The 15,242-nt window shown below is 38.3% G+C and overlaps 1 protein-coding gene across 4 annotated transcripts in view; it reads left to right on the top strand.

Annotated features, from left to right (window-relative positions):
* Positions 1-15,242, top strand: part of PIAS1 (protein inhibitor of activated STAT 1) — a 35,789-nt gene that overhangs the window by 4,047 nt on the left and 16,500 nt on the right. For 2 of the 4 annotated variants that reach the window (XM_039369613.1, XM_039369614.1), the window contains exons 2-3: positions 6,655-6,682; positions 8,938-9,382. In XM_039369613.1, the coding sequence (XP_039225547.1) occupies positions 8,941-9,382 (442 nt within the window). In that variant the 5' untranslated portion in view covers positions 6,655-6,682; positions 8,938-8,940. The remainder of the gene's footprint in view (positions 1-6,654; positions 6,683-8,937; positions 9,383-15,242) is intronic. The other 2 variants (XM_039369612.1, XM_039369615.1) reach the window with 1 other exon arrangement.

Below are 15,242 nucleotides of genomic sequence, written 5' to 3'. Positions count from 1 at the left end.
TGTTTATATTTGGGATTGTTTTTAAATGGACAGTCAAGCATGTTTCCAACTGGCAGGGAAAATATCTGTTGCACGGTTGAAAGTTTTTTAAAACTTCATATACATCCTTGCATATTGTGTGCAGTTTGAATTAATATTACAGTTCAGAGATAGCACTTCTTAAATGTTAAAATTACAGATGGGCCCCGAGAAATCCTTTTTGAAAGGATAAAGGGTAAACATTGTCTTAAGGAATGGCAAGGCCTGCAAATAGTTGCATGTACCAATGGGCAAAAGCAAATCTAGATTGCATCAAATATTGGTATAGTTTCCATATAAAACAATAGCTGCATTCTGTTCTAGTCTGCACTGGACACATGCTATCTCACGTAAAGTATAGTCTATGCTGTAAGCGTGGATGCTCAGAGAATTGGATTCTGCAGTGAGGGGAAAAATTATTGGATCCCCCTGCTGATTTTGTACGCTTGCCCACTGACAAAGGAACGATCAGTCTATCATTTTAATGGTAGGTTTATTTTAACAGTGAGAAAGAAAATAACAAAAAAATCCAGAAAAATGCATTTCAAAAAAAGTTATTAATTGATTTGCATTTTAATGAGTGAAATAAGTATTTGATCCCCTATCAATCAGCAAGATTTCTGGGTCCCTGTCTTTTATACAGGTAACAAGTTGAGATTAGGTTGATCCAAGGACTGTGAAAACTATTCAGTAGTTACTAGAGTTCAATACTGATTTGTCAAGAACAAATACTACCTGAGTACTCTGACTTCTGCAAAGGATCAGAGGAGTCCCCCATGACATGCCGATTAGCATGCTTGCTGAGGGCAGAACGAGACGGCATGATAATTAAATGGGTGTACAGCTGGCTCAAAGTCCAATTCCTCATCAGATGGGAGAGAGGCATCCGAGAGAGACATCCAGTGGGGAGCCGCAAGGTCGGTGCCGGGGCTTTTGCTCTTCCACGTTTCCATTCATGATGTCTGTGAACAGGTGGAGGGACTGCTTAGCACAAATGTAGACAATAACACAATTGGCTGGGTAGCTAGTCCCCCAAGACAGGGCGGGCAAACTTTCTTCTCTAGGGCCAGATCCTGCCCCTCCTCTAGATCTGCCGGCACAGCGGGCAAGTCTGCTGGCCAAGGAGCGTGGTAGCCATGGGAGGCCCTTGTTCAGCCGCCCCTGCTCAGGATACTCTGGCCCCAGTCCTCAATCGAGGCCTGGTCTGGCGTTCTGCCGCCTGCCCCTCTGCGCGTGGGCCATAAAAACACCGGCAGTGGGCCAGAAATAACGTCAAACAATGATCTTGGTAGTTTAGACAAATGAGCTGAAATTTTTAAAAAAGTTCTTTACAGTTCTCCATTTAGGAAACAAATCAGTTGGTCAGGAATTATAATACATTCACTCCACATTTAGCAGTACTTCAGTTTATTTTATTTCTTAAATTTATTTGCTGCCCATCTCACCGTGGGGCTGCTCTGGGTGGCTCTTTAGTAACCATTCACAAATAAGAAAATAAGCAGCAATAAAAATCATTTTCCAACACACATACATACAACCTGACAACAACGCATAGTGCAGTTAGAGTAATGCTAGTGTGGCTGTACAAGATAACTTTATCTAAATGAGACAGCAGCAACCAGTGATCTTTACATTGTCTTTTTCTCTCTCCGTCATGTGTTCATTTAGCGATCATTTCACCGAACAACCTGATTGTTAGAATGGAACTTGGTCACTAAACAAGAAGTGAGTGTAATAGATTTAAAAGAACATGAGCTGGCAGTGTAATGTAGCTACAAAAACACAGTGCTAGGTGGCATTCAGAGCAGTGTAATTTTCAAACCGAGAGAGGCAGTTGTGACGCTCTTTGGATCTTTGGTCAGATCCTTCCTCCATGTTGTTTAGAGAAGAGCAGTGAGGAGGAGCAGAACTGAGAGCCCCATGCGAGTCGCCTGCCGATGACGACTAGGGCTGCCACAACGGCTCTCGTCAGTCAGCACGGTCACATCACATTGCTCGCTTATGGCTGCATTGCTTAGTCCCAGAGCTGGTCTCAGTTACTGATTACAGTACTTAAAAATCCTAAAATAAAACTGAAGGAGGATGGGTGCTATATAGTGAGGTTGGAAAGAAATCTTGATGAGGCCCTTGCCCTGAAATATCTTTTGTGTTGAAATGAATATTGTACAAAGCTGCGAGGTTGGAAGGATTAGGTACCATGCAAAATTAAACAGAGGTAAAAGTTTGGCAGCAAAATGAAGGGGTGGGTGTATTAAAACAGCTGTAATTCCTCAATGGTTAATGACACCTTTTTGTCAAACCCCCTGAATTAAAGCTGAAGGACTTCACTTTGCTTGTATTCCATTTCAAATTCAGTGGCAGTTGTACAGAGGCCAAATGCCAAAAAACTTATCATTGCCCCAAATATACAGACCTGAGAGTGTTAAGACAGATAAGCAAACTGGTGATTTCAGTAGGAAAGTAAAGCTAGAATGCTGGGCAGAGAGAGTTGGACTTATAAGCAGCAGGGACCTTACACTAAGCTTGGTTTGTGCAAGAGGGCTGGTTCTCACTGAAAGCAGCTGGGCCTTCAGTCTGCCAACCTGTAAAAGCTGATAAAAGAGCAACTTCCTCATCAGAAAAGCTTTTGCATACACTTCTTTAGTTTAGAAAAAAGTCTCCCAATTCAGTAGAGATGGCAAGGTTTCTCTTTTTCTGTATTGTCTCATTTTGATTTTTGTCGCTGAGCGCATATATCCTGATAAATTATGGTGCCTTTCGTTTATATTCTCTGGGATAATATCTAACAAAGTATTTATGGTTTTGATTCAAATTTTATTCCCACAATTTTCTGATCTCTGTCTTCTTTCTAGGGTCCCTACTGTAAAATTGCTTTTTATTTTTACAATTATTTTACAATAATTTTACAATTATTTGCAAACACAAGGTAGTCCTTGACTTAAGACCATAAATGAGCCCAAATTTTCTGTTGCTAAGCAAGATAGTTAATGGCACTTTTTTTAGTGCCATTGTAACTTTGAACGGTCATTAAATGAATGGTTGAAGACTACCTGTAGTCATGGTACAATTCTTCCTTCATTAAGCAATTCTTGTTTTGTTTTTATCTATTTCTTTAATCCAGATGTATCATATTGGCACATATAATCAGACCTTTCTTAAGCAGATCCTACCATGGCACTAGGAAGAAATCAGATCTTTCTTAATGTAATTGTCTTTGAATAAAAAGTATTTTGCTGTGATGCTAGTGGCAAAATGTGGGATTTATCCTTGCTTTTAAAGGATTTAAGATAGCCAGTTTAGTCTAGTGGTTAAGGCACCAGGCTAGAAAACAAGAGACTGCGATTTCAAGTCCTGCCTTAGCCATGAAAGCCAGCTGGGTGACCTTGGGCCAGTCACTCTTTCAGTACACACACACACACACACACACACCAGGATTGTTGCTTAGCTAATGTAATGAACAGTATATTAATAAAATTAGCTTTGTTATTGATATGAATTTTTAATCCCACACTTTATCATTGAGGCTATCTGTGGAGACAGTGTTGGTGTAAGGACAGAAACCAAAGGCAGCCTTGGGAAAGAGGCTGTAACAAGTGGCACTCACATGGCAACTTATCTGAGTTTTAACAAAGTATTTCTGCAATAAGGCTTGGAACTCTAGGACAACCAGAAAGAAGTGGCTGTATAGCATCCAGAGTCTCACTGGACAGTAATCCTTCCTCAGAAACATTTGCAAGCAGCATAAAATTTAATATGTATAGCAGAATACCCTGAATATTTCAAATTACAAAATTATGAAAAATATATTTATCTACAGTGAAAGCTATAGAAAAATCAAGTAGTATTTCTGTACTGTTAATGTGCAGACTCGGAGAACCTCACAAAGGGTATAAAAAGAACATTTCACAAATTGTCAAGAACTGTCAAGAAAAGCAAAAGCTTGAAAAGATGTCAAAAATATGGAAAATTATGCAACATTTTAAAGGTCGGGGTAAAAAGATCACAGAGATCTTTGGTTAGGAGTGCAAAAAAACCCTATAAAATCATGTGAAAAAGTACACCCTGCTGAATTTTTTGTCTTTTTCACTATATAAGGAGAGACATTTGATCTTCATTTCAACACTAACATATAATAAATATTACGTCCCTTTACTTTTTGTACTCCATTGCATGATTTAAAGAAATACCAATTTTGCATGTAGAAAAACTAAGTTCATCCCTACATTTATCACTTCCACAGATACCTAAAATTTGAATTAAGTGCATTGCACCAGATCAGGTGCAAATGATTAGAACATTATTACAGATGATCTTGGAGAAACTTGTCTTGCTGAAACCTTGAACGTTTCATTTGATTTGCTTTTTCTTGTTGAAGTGCGTGATATCACCATGCCTAGCTGAAAAAAGCTCTCTGAGATCTTCAACATTATAGATTTCTGTGAATCTAGAACGGGCTAGGGATTTTAAAAGATTGCCAAATCATTGGTCTTCAGTCATTCCACTGTTCTGAAGATCTACAAGTGAAGAAGATTTCAAACAATTGCCAACGTGCCCAGCCAGGCCATCTGAATAAGTTCACCCTGAGAGCAGAATGCAAGATGCCAAAAGAATTCTCTAAGAATCCCAGAATTTCATCTCATAACTCTCACCACCATTAATGTCAGAGTCCATCAGATTACCATTTGAAAGAAGCTGTCCAAATTAGATCTACATGGGAGGTGTGCCAGGAGGAAATCTTTGCTTTCCAGAAAGAACATGAGACCAAGAGTAAAGTTTGCTGATAAACACCTACACGAGGATCAGGATGTTTGGAACAATCTGCTCTGGACAGATGAGGTAAAGGTAGTTATTTTGCCATGGTACCAGGAGGGCTGCTAGACAAAAGCCAAAGGCAGCAGCAGTTCACAGCAGAAGAACCTCATACCAGCTGCAAAGTATGTTATGTAGAAGAACGTAGACTGTTACAGTGTGGGACTACTTTGCTACATCAGGGTCTGCACAGCTCATCGTCAGAAATCCACTATAAATTCTCCATCCATTTTTTTAAGTACCCAACAACTGGACAGTAGGGAACTGACTAGAAAACGCTAAACACATCCTTTGGGCTTGTATATATTTGGATACAAAGAAAATGCTATTCATAAGCTCCATCGCCTATGGCCGTGGTTCTCAGCCTGTGGTCATTGGACCCCTGGGGGGAACCACAATGTTGTCACGGGGTCTATGAAGGCTTGAAAAATGTTATGATTTAAATCTTGAGTTAAGTCTTGGGGGGTCTGTGGTCATGGTCCAAGCTACAAAAATATTTAAAAGGGGTCCATGGTGAAGAAAAGGTTGAGAAACACCGACCTATGGTAATTATTAAGGGCTGGAGCAACAGTGCTGAAACTACAGTTTCCAGAGTCCATTGAAATTGGGTGTCCAATATAGCTTAATGAATAAATAAATAATAAATGATTGACAGACCAATAGATGCAATGATAGCTTCCTAACTAATGGCACTATTCACTCTGTTAATGGCTGGGGAGACAGAAGTTGAATATTTAAGTAACAAAAACAAAACTAATCTGAATATCCTTTCTCTTTCTTTTGGTATTTTGTCTTGATTCCTGTGCATTATTTTAATTCTCTGCAAAGGTACTCCACAGTGTATTTGTCAGGCCTGTGTCTAACACTAATGTATTTTTCTGCAATTTCTCGTCCTTAAACTAGACTAACAAATAGAGTTAAACAGCTCCCATCTGCATGGCTAAATTTGATAGGGATAGTAAAGATGAAGATGCTAGCAGTGTTGACTTGATTTTTCTAGCACTAAACTGAAGACCGTTCTATTCCACCACCTTGTTTAATATCAAAGATAACCATAAAATTCAGACAGTAAATAAAACTTCACTTGCAACTCAATACAGGCATTGCCTCCAGAAGCAGTGAATGCTCCAACATTAGACGTTTTCAAGAAGAGACTGGACAGCCATTTGTCTGAAATGGTATAGGGTTTCCTGCCTAAGCAGGGGGTTGGACTAGATGACCTACAAGGTCCCTTCCAACTTTACTACTACTATTATTGTTGTTGTTGTTGTTGTTATCATCATTACATTTCAGAGGCAGGGGGAGAATATTCTTGACGTAGCCCCATTGAAATGAAAAGCAGTAATGCTGGAACTCAGCTATTCCCTTAATTTTAAATGAAGCTTAAAACCAACTTGAACTGTTGCAAAAAGACTGGTTTGCTCCCGAGGCAAGCAGAAAAATTTATCTTGGATAGTGAATTTGGGAAATTCAAGTAACACCAAATATGCATAATGTAATAGCCTATTAACCCCAGCGCCCCTCAAAGATGGCACTGGCCCGGACCCTGGCACCACAGAACCTTGGCTGACATAAATGAAGGCATTGCTCTGTTTGTTTTTGATCTAATGTGAAGTGAGAATGCATTTCCTATACATTAGCGTTATGCCTAAACCAAGTCCAGTCGCTGCTTCTTCGGTAACTTGCTGGGATATGTTGCCTTGCCATTCATTATATGAAAGGAGAGGAGGGACTAAGCCTGGGGTACTTTTAATATAGCTTTCCCCCCCCTTTCCGACCCCTGAATTTTGAACTACATCATCGAGGAAAGTTGTCTTTGTTTTTCAGGTGAAAGAGAAAGAAGCTGCTAGAAGAGGTAGGATGGAACAATTTGATTTATTTTTAGCTTAGCACCCTAAACAGCTGTTTTGAAACAAACGTTTTGTAGGTATTGTAGGCTTGATTTTGATATCTGAAACCTGCCTAGGTTGCCTTATTCCAAGAAGGGGCTATGTTGTTAGGAAAGCTCAGGAAGGTTGTATTCGCTATGGAGAGTATTTGTAAATCATCGTATGTGCAGATACTAACGAGCATCTGCAAGAGACTTCAGTTGTGACAACTGGGGAGTTGACTTTCTAATTGTGCCAGTAGTGGCTTTTTTTCTTTACCACTCCTATTCTGCAGAGAAGTTGAAGTCAGAAGTGATTCCAATTAGTGATAAAGCTGAAAATCAGAAAAGTTAGAATCTTTCATAACATGCTAACTGTAATTGGAGGAAGGAAATCTAGAGTTATGCCTTCCCAGAGCAAATTTCTTAATATTTTACTAATCTGCCTAAAATAATTTAAAAAGTTATTAAAGTAATGACACTTTGAAGTAAATCAAGGTGTCATTACCTCAGTAGCTGTTAAATCATGAAATAAGGTTCATTTTTACAGCATTTATATTTCAATAACTCAACAGATTTTTAACCATTTAAAAGAGAATAGGCTCAGGCACAGATTAGTTTTTCTGTAATTCTAGAAAAAAATAGGCTGTTATAATTTTTTTAAAAAAACTTAAAAACATGAAGGAAAAAGTAAAAAGAAACTTTTATAAATTAGCCCGATGAAAAATGGCTTCAGAAGTTCAGATTCATCTGCATGGTAAGAAAGGACCTGCGAGGTCAGGCAGGTGAAATCCTCCTGACTCTTTAGGGAAGGGCTACCAGCCTCGCTCAGCACTCACCTCTGCTGCAGCCGACTCTGCTTCCCATGGGACGCACAGGTAACATGCAGCAGGCCATCTGAAGAGAAAATAAAGTGACATTGTAAATTTTTTAATGGCATATGATATGGTAAACAATAAAATTGCAGTAGATAATTTGGCCCCCTGCACTAGTCTCTGTAGTTTTCTTGGCAAGGTTTTTCAGAAGTGGCTTGCCATTACGTGTTTCCTAGGGCTGAGATAGAGGGACCGGCCCAAGGCCACTCAGCTGGCTTCCTGCCTAAGGCAGGATTAGAAGTCTCAGTTTCAAGCCTGATGCCTTACATGTTATACCAATCACTTTCACATTTCCATCCTACTGCTAAGACTATCTTTTTGTCTTCTAGTATCATTTAACAACAGGTAATCCTCAATTTATGACTGTAATTGAGCCCAGAATTTGGTCTTAAGTTGTGACAGGGTTACCATATGACTGCACCCAATTTTACAACTTTTTTTGTGGCAGTTGTAAAGGGAACGCCATGGGGGCTAAGCGAACTCATTTTCACTTTGGGGAGATTTTTGCTGGAAGCCAGAAGTAAACACCGGTTTCTAGCAGAAACATCATAAATTGTGGTTACATGACTAGGAGGGCTCTGCAAACAGCCATACATTCAGCATAGTTGCTAAGAACCCAGAATGTGGTCATGTGACTAAAGGGTGGCCGGGTGTAGACATCAGAACTTCAAATTCGTCTGATAAGTCCCATTTTCAGGTTTGTTGTAATTTCAGGCACTTCCTAAGCTGCCAATTATAAGACCTGCTGGAAAAGACAAGAAAGCAGTTAAGACAATCAGATACAGGTAATCTGATTGTCTTAATTGCTTTCTTGTCTTTTCCAGTAGGTCTTTTGTTTACTTTCACAGAGGATATTAAATGTTTTCTTATTCTGCCGTATGTACTCTGGAAATGATGTGATTTAGGATGTATTGCCAGATTGTTAGACTCTTACTTCGTATATTTTTGTTCCAGACTGAATAACATACTGCTTGTTTGTATAAGAGAAGTGTCAGGGTTTTGCTTAATTTTATTCTATATTTTTTCCCTCACATACGGTATTATAGTCAGTGGTTGACAGATTTTGGCAGAGTTACAGCCATGTTGAAAGGATCCTCCTCTGTCAAATGCTGCCCATAATAATATGTACTATATTCGAAATGTGAAATCAAGAGAAAACATGCTCCTTAATCAAGTTATGAACTCACGATTGGGAAGGATTTTTTCCCCAATGCTGTATAATAAGATGAGGAGGAGGAGGAGGATGAACATATGTTCCGTGAAGCAAAGTTATGCTTTGCTTGAGTCTCTCTCTATGGTTAACTCTCTCATGTTCACGGACAGCTCTGATTGAATAACTGTTGTCTTGTCTTTTTGTTTGTCTTCAAGCAAATGGTGATGAGCCTCCGAGTCTCTGAGCTGCAGGTGCTTTTGGGTTACGCAGGAAGAAACAAGCACGGCCGCAAACACGAACTCCTTACTAAAGCACTTCATCTGCTCAAGGCTGGCTGCAGTCCCGCTGTCCAAATGAAAATCAAAGAACTTTACAGGAGGCGGTTCCCGCAAAAAATAATATCCTCTGCAGACTTGTCCATCCCAAGCGTCCACTCAACATCCATGTCATCCCCTTTGTCATCCTCTACCATTCCACAACTTGCTTTTGATGGCCACCCGGCAACCTCACCATTACTTCCTGTTTCTCTTCTGGGACCTAAACATGAACTGGACCTGCCCCATCTGACCTCAGCACTCCACCCAGTCCATCCGGACATAAAGCTTCAGAAGTTGCCATTTTATGACTTGTTGGATGAACTGATAAAACCAACGAGTCTAGGTAAGGGAATAATATTGTCACTTTTATAAATGCAATCATTATATGCATGCGGATGTAAGTCATACATTTAAGGATCTCATACTTTTCTTCCTTGACAACTCCCAACTTACAGATTGAAAGCCTGTTACCTCCAGTTTGGATGGAACGATTTCTTGACTTTTAAAGATGGACTGGGGTGTGGGTGTGACATTTCACAGTTGTTCCAAGGCATTTAGGTAGAGCGAACATGGTATGAATACAAACAAATATTGCCAGAATATGTAATTGTAAGCTTCAAATTATTCTTCAGTAGAAAACAATTTTGACTAGAGATTACTTTATTAAATAAGTTACTGGACCATCATTGTAGAATGCTTCTTAGTAATGTTCTTACTAATGGAAAAAAAGCTCTAACAGTCAACCTACAAATTTTAAAAATGTAGTTTGGTATTCCAGACATTTTTAGTCATATGTTAACAATGTGGCACTTTTGCTTTGCTAACTCAAGCAATCGAAATGACAAAATTTTGAAAGACTTTGAATGCTTGAAGTCTAATTTATCTTGCACTTGGTGTAGACTGTGGGAATTACCAGTTCATCAGAATGCTTTATTAACCATTTTGTTACACACACAAAATTTGGACTAACTTAAGTTCCCAAAAAATCTTTTGAGATCAAAAAGGGAGGAATGCCTGCTTAAAGACTTCTAATTTTTAAGACCATTTTCCTTAATGTGTTTTCTCTTAATTTTGAATACGTAAAGATGCTGAAATAAGAGATACATTTCTATTACTTGTCCCTAAACGCATTAGATTAAAATTTGCTTGGAAACTATAGGAATTGTAGTCCAGTGTGTCCAGGACCACAAAATTGAGAAAGGCTGATGAATACCTTATTTGTTGATTATGGTAGTCAGTGAGTAGGCATAGGACATACATCACAAAAACACTAGGTAGACAATGTAAGAAATAAAATAGACCACAAATAATCAAACTAGAGAGTGTGGGGAATGCAGAAGCTGACTACTGGCCAGAGTCTAAAATGCAGAAGCTGATTACTGGCCAGAGTCTAAAATCAAATAAAATTATTGATAGTATAGCCATAAAATAAAACGAAATGTCACTTACAGTTGAGAGCACTTTTAAGCATATCTATTTAGCTATAAACATAAAAAAGAGATGTTTGATCATTAAAAAGGTTACAAAATGAGACAATTGGCAATCTAGAAGATGCTAAATGTTTTATAGATGATCCAGTGTGCCAAATGTGAGCCAAGGGCAGAATCTCTTAGCTGCAGAACCAAATGCAGCTATCAAGTAACATTTCAGGAGTCTAACAGAAGAAATAAGGTATATAGTATAACTTTGGGAGAGGTGAGATTAGGGTGGGGACATTTTTTTTATTGTTGTTGTTGTTGTTCCATCTTTTTAAATGTCTGAGAGCACCTGCCCTACATGAAGGAGTCCTGCGACTTTCTGGGTATCTCAGGAGGATGATATTGATGTGGAGCTTTTCAAATCCTGAAAGAATCTGTCCTTCCTTTCAATCCATTATCTAGCTACACAAACTCCAAGCAATGTCTCAGATCATGAGCTGATTTCATTTATATGTCTGTAATATTTGGCTCTCTGGCTATTTCCTTTTCAATTAGAAAGAGGAGATAAATTGAGTTTTTCAATCCCTAATGAATTCTGGTCAGAAACACAGAGTAAGGTAATAATATAATATTGCGAACTCCAAATAATTCCTGCCCGAGAGAACTTTCCAAAGTCCTAACGCAGCCTTTAATGACTTTCTTGAATGAGATTATTTACCAGCACTACTTCAGACAAACAGCACAGCTCTGCAGCACAAATTCACACTTGAAATGATGTTTCTTAAAAAACAGTAGTACAGATAAATATTTTGCAAAATTAACATTCCTTGGGGTATGTTAAACTGCAGTGGTGCCATAGATAATTGTTCAAGGTAATTGTTAAATCTTGTTAATGTACTAGGTTGACTCAGAGGCATCTGTTGAAGTTCCTTTTGTGTTTGGAGCATGCTCACTTTTTTTAAATGTTTGTTCAGACTCTAAAGGGCTGAGGCAGACTCCTCTTACTTGTGACTCTTCCTGTCTGGATTACGGCCAGCTCTGCTGAGTCTCTGGCTTTTTTCTTTTCTCTCCCAGGGCCTTAATAGACATTTGGGTTTTCACCCTTACATATTGCTCTCGTTTTGAGGACTTGTTGAAGAGAGCCAGAATTGGCTCTCTGCCCCTTGAAAAATAGATGTCCTCTTGCTGTTACTCTTAAGATACAGATGTTCTTTTGTCTATGGAAATAAATTCATGGGCAGGAATTTTTCTCTGAAACTATACAGTAGCATTTGTTAATGATTTGAGGATTTTATTTTAAGATCACAAGGAAAACATTTATGTTTCTGGCAATGATTTCAAATAAATTGTTAGCTTTAGAGATGAAACGTTCAGTGGGAATACACTTTTTTTTTATTTTAAATATCGAGCCGATTCTCCTGCAGTTTTTGGTGCCTTTCAATATTGAAACAAGAGAATGCCTTATGAATTTTTAAAAAATGGACCATTTCATCCTTTAGTATTGTAAAATGACATGGGATTAGTTCCCTGGTAATCCTGGATTCGGATTTTATCTATAATAATTTCTAGCATCAAACTGTTCTCTGCCCCCCCTTGAGCCAGCCTGTATGAGTGCTAATAAAAGGCTGTACATCTGTTGACATAATAGAAGGCTTTGTATTTTGTCCAGGGAGCAACGAAGAGATTTGGGCCTCCTGATTTGGCGTCCTGAGATATAAGGGCTGGGTGAGTTTCTTTCACTATAGTGGAAGTATAACTGATTGAAACTTCCAGCATCCCCGTTTAACACATGTTTGCACTTCTTCTACTCCTAGAATTCAAATGGAGGTTGTCTGATTTAAATCATATAGCAAAAAATACTATTTATTATATTTTGCAGCAATCCTTTTATCATTCCAATAATTCCTAAGTTGACCTATCCTATTGCTGCCTGCTTCTGTGAAATCCTGTTCAGTCCCTGTGTGGAAAATAATTCCTCTTTCCAGCCATAACAATCTAAAATACATTCCTCTTTTTCTAACAGGTGTTATCAATTACAGGAGCTATGGTGACACTTGTTTAAATTGACCAAACATTAGCGTACTATCTTGGTCTAATCCTGCAAAGATCCAGAAAGTTACAGAAGCCAAGTGTTGACCTTGATGCACATTTGCAGGCAAAATGCCCCTCCAAGTCCAAGCCCAGTTTGCTTTCTTACACATGCTTTAGTCTGCCATAGTTTGCAGAGGCCTCCTTGGATTGTTTGTTTCCAGCAGACAGAGTGCAGCCCCTTTATTAGAGTTCCAGTTTCCAGGTAATCCATACTTGCCACATCTAGATGTAATATCTTTAACTACTGATAACAGTGCTGCTTAAGTCATTTAGTCCTCAGAAAAAATGGGAGTGAAATCATAGAATATCATAGAATAACAAGGTTGGAAGGGAGTGTAGTCTAGTCCCCTTCTTTACAATTAAAGATCAGTTAATCTCAGTTTAGAAATATAGAATGAAGCAAAATATTTTAACATTGGATGCATTAAAGTTTATTTTTGAACAATAGACTCAGACGTTAATTTTAATCTATGGTGCTTAACAGAAATTGTGGAAGAGACTTTACCTGACAAGATTGAGACTGATTTGAAAGTGGGTTTAAAAATGATAGGCTTTTATAAGAAAAGTGAAAAGTGAAGAAGGTGTCACACTGGACATACAAAAGAAACCAGCTAATATCTTAACAATTAAAAAGGATATATCAATAACAAATCTGGATAACTTTCCTATATTGGATTTACAAAAGAGGCTTGTTAAAGCTCTGAAGAATTTTGTGAAAAGGGGCAAAAATATGAAAAGAAACCAAGTTCTAAGGTATTATTTGAAGGGAGTAAGGATCAAAATGAAGGAATATAAAGTTGCTTTATTTTGTGACTATGAGATGGGCAGCATAATATATACAGTAAATATTTTATCAAGGTTAAAAAAGATATGTTGTTGTCTCTGGAATCCCTTAATAGATTTTTGCTGGCATCAGGACTGAAATGAGGCCTTAAGTATTTGTTTAAAGATAAAAGTGGAAATGGGAAGAAGACAACATTTGCAGTATTTTAAGAGAAGATGTTAAGTTACTAAAATAGTTTACACTTGTAATTAGGGGAAAGTCATTTCTTTATATATTTCTTTTTCTTTACTACTGCATATCCTTTCTTTTCTATTTTTTTTAATGCACCTTCTATGGTTCTGTGAAAGTTTATGTACCAAATGCAAATGTTTGGATTTGAGAGACCAAAGTAACTATAAAAATGTTGTTCATACATGTGCGTGTACACAGAGAGAGAGAGACAGACACACACACACACACACACACACACACACACACACACACACACAGTCTTGAAGTCTATATGACACCAGGTCGGCTGGATTAATGAATACTCAAATAATTTTATGAAGTTCAAAAGGCTATTTCATGTTAGATTAGAAAAATAAGTAGACACAAGCTCTTGAGTCAAGTTCGGGTACCCCATCTCAACTCTTGTCTCCAAAATCAAAAACACTTTGCGTCCTGTTCTTTGTAGTTGAATATGTTTTGGAATGAAAAATCTAGATTAAAATCAGAAAAAACAACATTGCACGCATTGAAGTTATAAGAAAACTTACCAGTGATGGTCTGAAATACAATTGTAGGACGGAAGTGAATTGTTGATGCTGCACTGATACAAACCTCCTAGTCATGGGGGGGTGGGGGGGAGCTTATCTATATTTCATGCTACAACCTCCTCCCCCCCTCCCCAGTTCTTTCTCTCCTCCCCCCTCCCCATTTTTCCTCACATAGCCAGCTGCTGGGAATGAGATATCCCCTTTCTCAGAAATCTGAATTACTGCAGATTCTGGAGAGCTGGTGGAAATACCTTTAAGAGGACCTCAGCTCTGAATGCTACTGGGATGTGCCTTAGGGTGAATGGAAGAGAATGCTTCTGACAGGATCCAGTCCTGCTCTGAGTAAACATACTGTTTTCTCTAAGAAAACCAATCCATACTTTGAGACCCACTAAATCCGTGACCTCTTCTTTGAAATGCAAGGAGTGTTTAATTTTAATAATTATAAACATTTGGCAAACATCTGCTTTAATTTAATGTATTAGCAGGCAAATTGTAGCTAACCTATGTAGCAATTTATTAGGAACATTAAGAAATAAACATTTCCAAAGGTTCTGTGGTGGGATTTCCAGAAATGTAAAAATTTAGTTGAAAGGACTTGCTACTTGCTTCCCTATTGAATATGGAGCTCCAGAGTAACGGTAGTTCTCAAGATATTGAGAACTATTTGCATGAGGTCTCTTTAGTTCTCAAAATCTTGAATTTTAGAACTAAAATTTAAATTAGAAGGTTTTCACTTTATTTTGTTCTGAGATTACTTATTTTATGGAATTACATGGGGTTTTTTTTCTATCTTTCCCCCATTTTCTCTGCTACTTCTCAGCTGGTTCACTCTAAGGCAGTGGTTCTCAACCTGTGGGTCGGGACCCCATTTGGGGTCGAACGACCATTTCACGGGGGTCGCCAAACAAGGCTGTCTGCCCCTGGCACCCGGTGATGTATAAGTGGTTCGGGGTCACCACAACATGGGGAACTGTATTATGGGGTCGCGGCATTAGAAAGGTTGAGAACCACTGCTCTAAGGGGAACCAGCCAGAAAGGAACAGTCATCATGGCTTTATGATAGGTACTTAAAATAGATTTACTTTGCCATACAAATTATTTTTGAAATTGTCTTTAATGCTGTGAGATTTTGCTGATAACCATGTGTTT

This window comes from Crotalus tigris, unplaced genomic scaffold, assembly GCF_016545835.1.
Source record: "Crotalus tigris isolate CLP2741 ecotype Arizona unplaced genomic scaffold, ASM1654583v1 scf7180000021179.819088, whole genome shotgun sequence".
Classification (NCBI taxonomy): Eukaryota; Metazoa; Chordata; class Lepidosauria; order Squamata; family Viperidae; genus Crotalus; species Crotalus tigris.
This window is presented reverse-complemented; position numbering and strand designations above follow the sequence as displayed.